General features: G+C 42.3%; 1 protein-coding gene across 1 annotated transcript in view; it reads right to left on the bottom strand.

Moving 5' to 3' along the window:
- Positions 1-12,215, bottom strand: part of SRP54 (signal recognition particle 54) — a 46,225-nt gene that overhangs the window by 1,284 nt on the left and 32,726 nt on the right. Inside the window, exon 16 of the mRNA XM_063439173.1 lies at positions 1,242-1,339. Within this exon, the coding sequence (XP_063295243.1) occupies positions 1,242-1,339 (98 nt within the window). The remainder of the gene's footprint in view (positions 1-1,241; positions 1,340-12,215) is intronic.

The following is a 12,215-nucleotide window of genomic DNA, read 5'->3' as shown; positions in this document are numbered from 1 at the left end:
AACTGTAAGGGGTATTATTGGAAAGTGGAAGCGTTTAGGAACAGCAGCAACTCAGCCACAAAGTGAAAGACCACGTAAAGTCACAGAGCGGGGTCGCAGAGTGCCAAGGCGCATGGTGCGTAAAAATCACCAACGCTCTGCTGATACCATAGCTGAAAAGCTCCAAACTTTCACTGGCATTATTATCAGCACAAATGGAATGGGTTTTTATGTCCGAGCAGCCTCATATCACCAAGTACAATGCCTCAAACCCATCGACGACCTTTGGGATGAACTGGAACAAAAAGTTCGAGCCAGATATTCTCGGCTGACCACACAAATGCTCTACTGGATTAATGGGCAAAAAGTCCCGCCGAAAACGCTTGTGGGAATGCCTTAACAGTAGAGTGGAAGCTGTTCTAGCTGCAATGGTGGGGACCAACTACATATCAATGTATTTAGAATGCGAGTTCATAAAAGACCCTGTTGGTGTAAATGTCAGGTGATCCTATACTATAGTCCATATAGTATTCCATACATATTTTTTTTTTTTTTTTTTTTTTATGTAATTGTAAAATGATACATCTAAAAGAACACTACAATAAATGTCTTTACAACACAGCCATCCATAGAACAGGAAATAAGAATATACTCAAACTGATCTTTTTTACAAAAATGATACACAACACTACTGTGCTGTTGTACACAGCATGTGCCTCAAGTGCCGTGAATACGCAGACTCAGAGCTGTAGAAGGCTGAATGCAATCCTTGCTATGTGTTCTTGGAGGGTTTACAGGTAAGCGTTTTGGGCAAGGTATAATGAACTCATCGCTCTGAACCAACCACAGGCTGAAAATTCCCAATCAGAATCTAAGTTTGTACAGGAATATATTCCCCGGAAATACACCCACTAACATAGGATTTGTTTACACAGCCATTTTAAAAGAGCACACAAATAGCTCGTATAAAATGGGTACAGGATTTAAAGCCATTGTAAGCTTCACTTGGACATTCATATCCAGAATCCTCCGTTGTAATTAAAGCAATGTAAACAGAGGAAATGTGGGAAAATTAGTTCATGGATCTATCAGAGAAAGTGTTTTCAGAATAACAAAAACATGTACAGATTTATAGTTTGCATTTATGTATAAAAAAATAAAAACCCACAATGTCCTGAAGTGCTCCAAATGACAAAGGCCTATTGTTCAAACACAAAGACAGGCCCACGAACAAGACAGTCATTATAGCAAAGATCACTAACCTCTTTTTGCATCCGGTAATATTCATCAATGGCATACTGGTATTTAGGTGTACTAACGCCCAGAACTGATGCTATCTTCTCACCTAAAAAGTCACAAACTGAAAAGACAGGCAATTATTACTTGAAGGCCATGCCCAATATTGGTATTCCACAAGTTGCTTACATTTAAGTATCTGGGAAAAATAACCCATCTTTTTAAAATATGTATTTCACTCATCCTATACACTGATCAGCCACAACACAGGGTGAAGTGAATAACATTGATTATATCGTTACAATGACACCTGTCAATGGGGTGGGATATATTAGGCTGCAAGTGAACGGCCAGTTCTTGATTTTTTTTTTTGTATAAATTCTTTATTTTGAAAGGTTTTGTATTTTTCTTTTGAATGGGGTTGGGGTACAGAAGAAAGAAGTAGGTGTATCAGATGGTTACATATAAAATGATATACATACAGTTGCTTGTGTTGAAGTCTTACACTTTGAGTAGGAGGTCAGTCTGTGTTAGCCTGGGTGAGGCTTAGTTTGTGAGCCTGTTCATCTCGTCTCCTTTCGTACCATCCGTTTGAACATATGGGCTAGGGTTCGGGGGGGGGGGAGGTGGGTACAGAAAGAAAGAGGGATGGGGATTAGGGTACCCTACCAATATACAATACTCTTTTGCTTTTGGTTGTGTTTTTAGTTGTTGACCTTCGAATGGGCCAGTGTTTGTTGGGGTGGGTGGATTCCCTCGGTGGGGGTACCCCAGGGTGGTGCAGGAGGGGGGAGGGGGGAAGGTCACAGAGGCGGTTTGTTTTTGGTTGGTGGTTCGTGCGCCAGTTCTTGAATCTAATATGTTGGCAGAGAAAAAAATGGATATAAGTGACTTTGACAAGGGCCAAATAGTGCATCAAAACATCTCCAAAATGGCAAGTCTTGTGGAGTGTTCCCGGTGTGCAGTGGGTACCTACCAAAAGTAGGTTAAGAAAGGACAACCAGTGAACCGGTGTAACGGTCATGGGTGCTCAAGGCTCATTGATGAAAGTGGGGAGCGAATACTAGCCCATCTAGTCCGATCACAAAGAAGAGCTACTGTAGCTGAACTTGCTGAGAAATGTAATGTTGGCCATCATAGATAGGTGTCACAGCACACAGTGCATTGTAGTTTGCTGCATATCGGGCTGACTAACCGTAGACCGTTCAGAGTGCCAATCGTGACTCCTGTCAACTGCCAAAAGCACCTTCAATGGGGACATGAGCTTCAGAACTGGACCATGGAGAAATGGAAGAAGGTTGACTGGTCTAATGAATCAGATTATTTTTGTATTTATTTTTTTAGAACAGGTGGATGGCCAGCTGCATGTGTGCCTTAACCTGGGAAAGAGATGGCAGCAGGATGCAGTATGGGAAGAAGGCAGGCTAGTGGACACAGTGTGGGCAATGTTCTGCTGGGAAACCTTTAGTCCTCGCATTCATGTGGATGTTACTTTGACACTGACCACCTACCTAGAAGTTGTTGCTGGCCACATACACCCTTTTCATGGCAATGGTGTTCTCTGATAGCACTGACCTCTTTCAGCAGGATAATGCACCATTCCACACGGAAACAATTGTTCAGGAATGTTTAAGGAACACAACAAAGAGTTCAAGGTGCAACACTTGGCCTCCAAATGTCCCTGATCTCAATCCGATTGAGCATCGGTGGTATGTGCTGGAACAAATCCGATCAATGAAGGCCCCACCCCGCAACTTGCAGGACTTAAATTATCTGCTGCTAATGTCTGCCAGATACCACAGGACACGAGGGGGATATACAAGATATTAGGCAGGTGGTTTTAAATGTTGTGGCTGATCAGTGTATTCCCATATTTTAAATGCTAGAAAATAATCAGAAAAACATCATCTGATCATAAGAATTGATAAGTCTATGTCAATATTTTTATATAGCTCATCATGCAATCTTGAAATAGGACTATCAAATTTCATTTTCTCCTTTTTGTATTTTATTGGTGCTCTATACATTTTAACCCCTTAAGGACACGACATGTCTGACATGTCACGATTCCCTTTTATTCCAGAAGTTTGGTCCTTAAGGGGTTAAACGTTTGAATAGCCCAGTTCCATTACTGTTCCATCTGAGCCTTGGAGCAAGACATAGATTTGTTGTTACTGCTCATTAGCCAGTATATTTGGAGATATCCGGAAAGCAGATCTCTACCAGTCTATTGATTGGAAAAACTTGTTTTGCAGATTACAAAAGCTTGGTTTTAAATAGTGTTTAATATATACAAACAAGGATAAAAATTCAAATGTGCAAAATATTTAGAGCTACATTCTACATTTGTTTAATTTCCCCAAGTTGCAGTTTTATCTAAATGACTTATGTTTAAACTAGAAATCAAAGAAAGAAAGAAAAATACCTGAAAGGGTCGAAGTGGCCGCTCGTAGCATGTAGAACCAGAGGTACGGGCCCCAGGTCAACTTCGTCTGTAACAATAAGTTCAGTTTAGATTTCAATGAGGTTTATTTAAAAAGGGACATGTCGGGTACAGTGTATATAGGTTCATCTGCAGTCTGTTATTTGGTGTGAATTTATACATTCTCTCGCATTGTCTGATCATCCCTCATGTTGTGTAGTTTTACTTTTATTGTTCTAATACAGCTGTAATATAAAATCACTTCTAGCTGTGATGTTATCACTTATTGCTCTAATATGCAGAGAGGTCGCACAGCAAAAGTCTCTGGAAGTTGCAGACCAGCTGTTGTCCTTCTGTAGAACGTTGACAGCTGAACTGCAACAGAGGTCCCCGTTGAGCCCGCAATGCACCGGCATGCAGAATGTATGGATAACAATAGCTTAGCTGCATACATTTTATTTCTAACTTGGTTCTTTACATTTCAAGGTTGGGTTATCAAGTCATTGCTTAAAGAAATCACTAAAGTCACCCAGACCACTTTATCTCAATATAGTGGTCTGGATGCAGTGATCCTGTCATTTAACCCTGCAGTGTTTTTTTTTCCTTCTTTTTTTAATAGTGGCTTATCTTTCTAACAGCAACTAGCACTTGGGCTGCACTGATCAAGTAAAACGATCACTAAAGCAGGAGCTCCTAGGGAAGCATCAGATTCAATGCTTTTCAATGAGAAGCACTGGATGCATGCACAGGAATCGACGCGCATGCGCATCAGTGCCCCAATATCAGTGTATGAGGAGTACTGGATTGGTGAGTGGCTTCCTTGGCTCAGGAAAAGGGGGAGTGAAACTTATTTTATAGGGGGTGGGGAGAGGATAGAGATATAACGGGGGATAGGGATTTGCATACCTAATGCTCTAGTGTTCCTTTGCAGCAAACAGGACACTGCTTACGCTTGGTGCACTATCTTCCAAACAAACTCTTCTCAGGTGAGGTTGCCGGAATCTGCACCATTTTTGCATTCTATTGCAAGGGTTAGATTACAAAACAGGAGTCTACAGGTGGTCCCACTAGGCCCTCCAAAGATCCTCTTGTGCATGTGCAGTGGGATATCACAGGCTTCTATAATGCATCATGCAGGAAGATATCTTTTTCCCAACAGCATTTAAAAGGGACACTCTAGACACCATAACCACTTTAATGAGTTGAATTGGTTCTGATGCCTGGATCGCGCAGGTCCTGTGACCAAAGTCATTGTAAAACCTTATCCGATCGGTTTAACAATAAATCCAGAAGCCCCCTGCCCAGCCTGTTTGATGGCAGAACTAAGGCAGAGTTTCACTTTTATACCATAGCAGGAAGTGATAGACTGAGAGCACATTTTATCAGACCAGAAACTACGCACGTAATCAACCGATAGTGTGCGTTCACAAATCTGGACATCATATGTAACCTTGGCGCACACAATTTCAGACCTTTAAAAGTGCAGATAAGTGAGAATTACCAACTGAAATGTATTCAATGTAAAATAATTCACAATGAGGCTAGATTACATATAATCTTCGTTTCACCAATAATAAAGAAATGTCAATTTTCCATTAATAATTGTTTACCATCATATAGTATTTCCTGTAACCCCTACAGCCTAAACCAGCTTTGCCAGGTTCCTTTACTGTAACTGTAAAGATTACTCAGCTAGTATTTATTCTTATCAGTAAATCATTGTACTGGTTTCTTTGTCTATATATAGCTTGGGGCTGTAATAAACAGCGTGTTTCCTGTTGGGTGTTTCAGCTGTACATTTGTAAAGTATTCTACCACATCAGGAACCATAGAAAATGTAAAACCCATTGACAGTTAGGGAGTAAAGCGTGAATTGTAAGCAATACAGGGGCAAATATTAAGCAAATTAACATTTCACAAGTCTTTCAGTTTGGCTGTTTTTGCACGAATGAAACTGGGGACACCACACGTCATAACCACTTCAATGAGCTGAAATGGTTATAGTATCGTACCTAGAAATTATATTCTAAAGTATTCCCAGCGCGGGGCTAATCTGGGCAACAGAGGCCCAGCGCGGGGCTAATCTGGGCAACAGAGGCCCAGCGCGGGGCTAATCTGGGCAACAGAGGCCCTCCGCGGGGCTAATCTGGGCAACAAAGGCCCAGCGCGGGGCTAATCTGGGCAACAGAGGCTCAGCGCGGGGCTAATGTGTCTCAATCTGAAGTCTGTGTGTTTGCGATGTCATGCTAGTCACACACGGTGGTTCTGTAAGGCTCTGTGTGCTAGTCACACACCGTGGTTCAAACCTGTTAAACATAGTATAGGACAATGAAACCTGATCACTGCTTTTCAATTCATGCCCTTTATTCACAGCTGGGGACATCAAAAGCATTAGTTTCCAATGATCTCTAATGTTTAGTAAGCGTTAGAAATTCAAGAAGTATCCTAGGTTCCTTAGCATGAATCTGCAGCTTGTGTTTCTATTGTAACCAACTCTCCATTGTTACACACCCACAAAACTTCCCTTTAATGATCTGCTTAAAGTGCACCTTAGTACAATGTAGCAAATATTGATCGCAAATCCACAGAAACAAGTTTAAATGCAAATTTGAACAATGTAATATAATGAAAAATGCCCTTATTTTTTTCCTACAAAAACAAAAAAACACACAAACACACTTATCCAATTGCTGTTTAAACATCTGTATAGACTGAAAAAAACACCCCTTCAGGCAGAACATTCCACATCCTTATTGTGTACCCCTCTCTTTGAATTGGCTATTGTGCCTAGAGTCCTCTAGTGCAGTCTTCCCATCCACTCAAACCATTTTTGAACAGCTTAAAACTAAATAATGGTCCCCTGGCTTTCAATAGCCCTACCCCTACTGGAAGTATTGCTCTGAGCAGGCAGCGATTACACACTTCCTGCTAGCCATACTGAAATATACCCAAACAGGCTGTGTTTCGCTGAAGGCGGTCAATTTAACTCCTAAATGGCAGAGAATGGATCAGGGAGACTGTAGAGACAATCTATACACCTAAACTGCTTCATTAAAGGGATGCGATCATGTTAAGAACACAACTTTATATTCCTAACACTATAGTGACCTCTGGTCCTTGCAATACATAAAGAGTTGAAAGAAAGAAAAATAAATAAATAATCTTACTCACCCGATGGTCTGATTGACAGCCACTAGAGACAGACAGTCTTGGTCATGTAATTTCTCTAAAAACTGCAATGATTTACATTGCAGGACTAAGGGGGACAGGGACATTGCACCCAGACCACTTCTTAGTGCCTATAGTGTCCCTTTAAATCTCCCTTGTATTCAATACATTTCTAATGCCATCTCCATTCCGGCCTCTCCCCGCACTCTACATTCTACTGCACGCAATCACAGTGACTCATGGGAGAAGGAAGGCGCGTTATAGCAGAGGACGCCTGCCACTTCCAGTAGCTCAGTGGAGTGAATGGAAGGAAGAAAAAAATAAAAAAAACTCTGTGGCTGTTTGCTTGACAGACAGGACGGGGTTCTTTAAATTATAAAACGCTATTAAAATGGGATGTTCCATACACAGAAGGTACTTCACAGCAAGTTGAAGGTGTTGATGTAATTGTATATGGAGTGGTCCTTTAATTTCACAAAACAGGATAAGTTTCAAAGCAAAAGGGGTACAAAAGCCTCATGTGACAAGTAGAATCATATCAGCACAGATTGTATGGAATGTATGCATAGAATAAAACGTTACGTGAGCAAACTAACTAAAAAACGCAGTTTCCTTATTTACAATAAACCATCAGGGTCTGCTGGCGCTGTATCTCTCAGCCAATCCCTCTCCACCCCCGTGAGAATACTGTACAGCAATGCAAGGACACATAACCTGACCTGTGGGTTCCTTTGATTAAAAAAAACAAAACAATACAGAAATTAAATCACCCACACACAGGAATGACAAGCATCTGACAGAGTGCTTCCATTCACTCGTTTTATAGATTTGCTTAATGAATGGAAAGTGTCCAGTGGGTACAAAGCTATGCACTCTTCCACTGAAAGGTGGTGGGAGATATGGAGCGGGATAGGTTTTGTACAGCAACGTTTTATGGGAAATGTACATTACTCTGGGAAGAGAGCGACACAAGGCATGAAATGCAGGATGTATTGGAACCATTTTAGCAAGACAGAAATCTATGAAATAATGGGTTAATAAACGTTTGACATACTGGGTCAGCAGCTGGCAAGAGATCCTTCTTCTCCTGCAATTCCTCTTCCTCGTCTGTACTGTATTCCTCCATGGTTTCACCGCTGGCAAAGTGAATAATCCTCCGGGGGATTTTTTTCTTGTGTACATCTCCTAACTCCACGCTTTCAAAGTCGCGGTTACCGCTGACCATAACCTGGGAATAAGAAGTCAAACGTTACACGGTGCCGAGGTGCTCTAGATTATAGAACTGGAGGGAGATATGTGGGCTTTGCAAGTTAAGGTGTGTCTCTAAAAAAAAAAAAAACACTTTTCTTGATTAATTGCACTGAATCCTGTCAAGATATTGTTTTATTGTTAGAAATTAAACTAATTAACATTGTACATACTGCTGGTATCTAGATTGACACGGTATATTTTCTTAGTTCTGAAAAATACAATCTAACTATACACAGCGAGAACATCATTCCAGAAGCCAACACATATTTATGAAAATTGATGTCTAAATGGAAAAAATGTAGATTCAATAGGTTTATAAATCCCAGTGTGGATTATTTCAAGCAATACTTAGCAGTAGTTTCATTCATGAAATCCATGAAGAAACCAGTCATGCACAGAGCAAGATGACAACCTAGGGCTTAGAAGTTAAACAGGGCCCTAGGAAACATGAATTTGCTTGACATGACATGACCACATCATCGGGGGGACTGGTAATCTGCTGAGGGCCCAGTGAAATCTTAATCTTGCAACTCACAGAAGCAACTGCATGGCTACTATTATCTTATAATTGTCTCTTCTTGTGTTTTATTCACCACACGCTCTTTTTGTTCTAATGTATACAATCAATAGGGTGGGATTTTAACTGCAGCCATTTCTGCTATAGACTATAACTACATAGGCGGATATGATGCTTGGAGTCTTACATTAACTGTAGCAAAGCATTCTGAAATCGCCATCACAGATTTGTTTTAGAATAAAAGGATGAGAGCAATGTATTCTACAACATAAATAATGGGAATCCATTCCAAACACCCTGGGACTCATACTGCGTTACTTAGTGATGTAACCGTCTAGGTAATGATTCTCTCAAAGGCAACTATAAATTCTGTTTACTAGAGATGGTAAGACAATAAAACACGCTTCAATACTTCCCAGCAAGATGGCTAATAAAAGATAAATAACTCTTACAGCAAGCATGCTGAATATCTCACTCCAACAAGAGGTGTGAGAGCATGCATCCATCTTCTGGGTCGAGCAACACAAACCATCGGTTACATGTCATTCTCGCCAATCCATTCACTAAAACATCAATAGTCTGGATTTAAAGGGGAAACCATGTGCAGCTTAATCATTTTTTTTTTTTTTTTTTTTTTAAGCATCCAGACATTGACTGGGACAGAGAGACTAGAAGCTCAGCAAGGAATAATGTTGTTCATCAAGGGAACACTTTGAAAATAGTGACCACGATAGTATAACCTAACCTAAACCATGTGAGCAGAGAACTGATACCCACATGAGTGATGTAGCGGGTGTGCTTACAGCCATTTTACTCATTACTTTTAAAGGAACACCCCCAACCACTACAGTTCACTGTACTAGTTATAGAGACAAAAGTGCCCTAGTGCCCCCCTTTCGCATGCAAGAAGTCAAACTATTTTTAAATGGTTTGAGTCCCTTACATGGGGTTCACAGGATGCCACACCTACCACTATCACTGTCCGAGAACTGGAGGTTACTAAACAGAAACTTCCGTTAGCTCTCCTGACCAAAGACCTGCACATTGGCTGACAGGACTTCACTAAGGAAACCGAAATCTCGCTTAGAAACTTCTGGCTCTTTAGCAATGGGAGTGGAGGCGAGGAGTGGTGCCCCACAGACACCAGGTAAGAAAGTTTGAAACGGTTTAACTTCTTGTAATAGGAGAGACCTTAAGCACTCCAAGCACCATAACAGCACACCATAGTGGTTATGGTGCTTAGAGTGTTCATTGAAGTGCTTAGACTATATACACAATCTCTAAATGTAAACGCAATACCAGCTCAAAAATGTTTTGGGGATTTTTTTTTATTTTTTTTTAATTCTTTATTTTTCTTGTGCATGTAAAGACATTTAACTTTTTGTCTTGCGATGCCACAACAGCATTAGCAAGCTGATTAAGAACAGTAGGTTTAACATGGCATGCGATTTGACAGCACATTTTTATATTAATATCAGACTAGAGCCGGAAACATTTATGTCAAGATAAGAGATACGATTTTAAACTAAAGGTTATATTTCAAGCGTAGTTTCACGTATGGTTAATAATAGGCATTTGCATCAAATTTATAAAACAAGCTAAATACCAGCTGAGTAATGGCGTCTAGTGTACTAGTTCTCGTCGTGGTTTTCAGGCTTAAAATACAAAACAGACATTGCCCCTCAGGGGTATAAGAGTGAGTAGAGGTGTCCCCATAGGTTGTCAACATTACATCTTGTCAAGAGTGAGTGAGAGTAAACGAAGGTAAAGACAAAGAGTTAGGTCAAAATAAAGGATACAATTTTAAACTAAAGGGTCAGAGAGTGTCAGCACAGTCAGACATACGGTTAATCATAAGCTTTTACATCAGTGCATATCAATGCCGCTTTGGGTCATTAAGAGATTGAGCTTGATCAAGACATGCTACGCTAATCACAACAGCATTGTGTGTACCAGCTACAGGCTTAACCTGTTGTTGCACCGCTTAGCATAGAGTCTCAGATGCAGTGTGAGTGAGGAGAGCAACCAATAACACACTAACAAACATAGATAAACTATAAGTGAATGCGGAAAGTCCGCTGTACCGCCTAACAAGGATCCCTAACAGGATTTCAAGTACTGGTCTGCGGTCTGTCCATTACTCGCCCCCTATGTTGTGCATGGTTCTCTGCCGAACGTCCATAGCTATAGGGGTCTTTCATGTTGGCATGTAGCAGTCAGCCGACTCCCATCGTGGGAACCTTTATTTCCTGTAGTGCCGTTATGCGATGCTCCTGGTTTCTGCTCGAAGACAGTCCCTGAAGGTGGGTGGACTTTTTAGGGTAGTGCATGGCGGCAATCTTGCTCCTGTTTTGGTGTGGGCCCTGTGACATGTCGGCATGTTCCAGGTGACCGCTGGAGGCAGTTTTCTTTCCAGGCTGGCGCCTTTCGCCGGACTTTTGTTGTGTTAGAGGGATTGCTTGGCGTTGTGAGAGCGGGAAGTCTCCTCTGCCCCGGACTTGAAGTGGAGCCTGTGCCTTCTTGTCACGAGCCTGGGTGCTGGAGTGGCCCAGGGTCGTCCCTTTTGGGATAGTGCGGTAAGCTTTGCTGGTCTGAGTAATTATTTGTCTCGCTGTTCTCCGCCTGTGTGGCTGACACTTATGGGGTGCCTCCCTAGTTGCTCCCAGCCCGGGAGGGCCCGTATCGTGGAGGTTCATAGTGAGGTTCATCTCACTCTGTTACCCCTTTTCCGTGCGGGCGGCGAGGGGAGAATTGGCGCTGGTTGTAATTGCTGCAACCATTTGGCCCAGAAACGGTCAAAGAGTTCATCTATTGGGTCTTTAGCATGTTCGTTGGCGTTTGGGGTGTACTGGGGCTCTCGTCTGTCTCGTGTAGCTGAGTCATGCAGCACCGCCATCTTGGCGGCCCCCGCCGCCACGTTGCTTGGGAGGACTGCTGGAGCTGTCGATTGGTGTGGCGTGCGGGGTCCCCCAGTTGACGGAGACCGGGATGTCCCCCACCGGTCCAAAGGGGGGGGGGGGGGAGAGCGTTTCCTTGTAGCTTGTGGGTCGCTGAGTCGGGCGGGAAGGCGGCCGTCCTTCCCCCTCACCGTCTCTGGTAGGCCCAAGTCGGCCATTGCGGATCCCAGACAGGCTGTGCATCGAGTGTGGTATCACTGGGTGCACAGACGCTTCTTCCTGCTCATGGGCTTCGTTGCGGATTTGTCTTCTCTCTGTGCCCCGAGTGAGTGGCCCAATTGGGCCCTTATCGCAGGAGCTCATGCTGGGTGCGTCCTGTCGGTTCGCTTGCTCAGCTCCGCCCCCCTGGGGATCTTTTTTGAAGTGCTAAAGAGCTCAAGAATAAGTGTTGGCTCTTTGAATTACAAGGCAGAAATTAATATATATATATATATATACACATTTTAGTATATAGCAAGGTAGAACTTATGGCTGTAGACTTGGAAATATCTGTTAAAGGAATATTCCAGCATCAAAAATACATTTATAATGCTGAAGTGTTAGGGAGTCTCCAGGGTCACTTTGCTCCGTTCAATCCTGTAAATAATAGTTAATGTACCTCTATTCCAACATCAACATGGTCACTCGCTGCTCTACCTACCAGGACATCAGCAAATACTGGTGATCTCCCAGCCAATGTCAACAC

Source organism: Pelobates fuscus, chromosome 13 (genome assembly GCF_036172605.1).
Source record: "Pelobates fuscus isolate aPelFus1 chromosome 13, aPelFus1.pri, whole genome shotgun sequence".
Classification (NCBI taxonomy): domain Eukaryota; kingdom Metazoa; phylum Chordata; class Amphibia; order Anura; family Pelobatidae; genus Pelobates; species Pelobates fuscus.
This window is presented reverse-complemented; position numbering and strand designations above follow the sequence as displayed.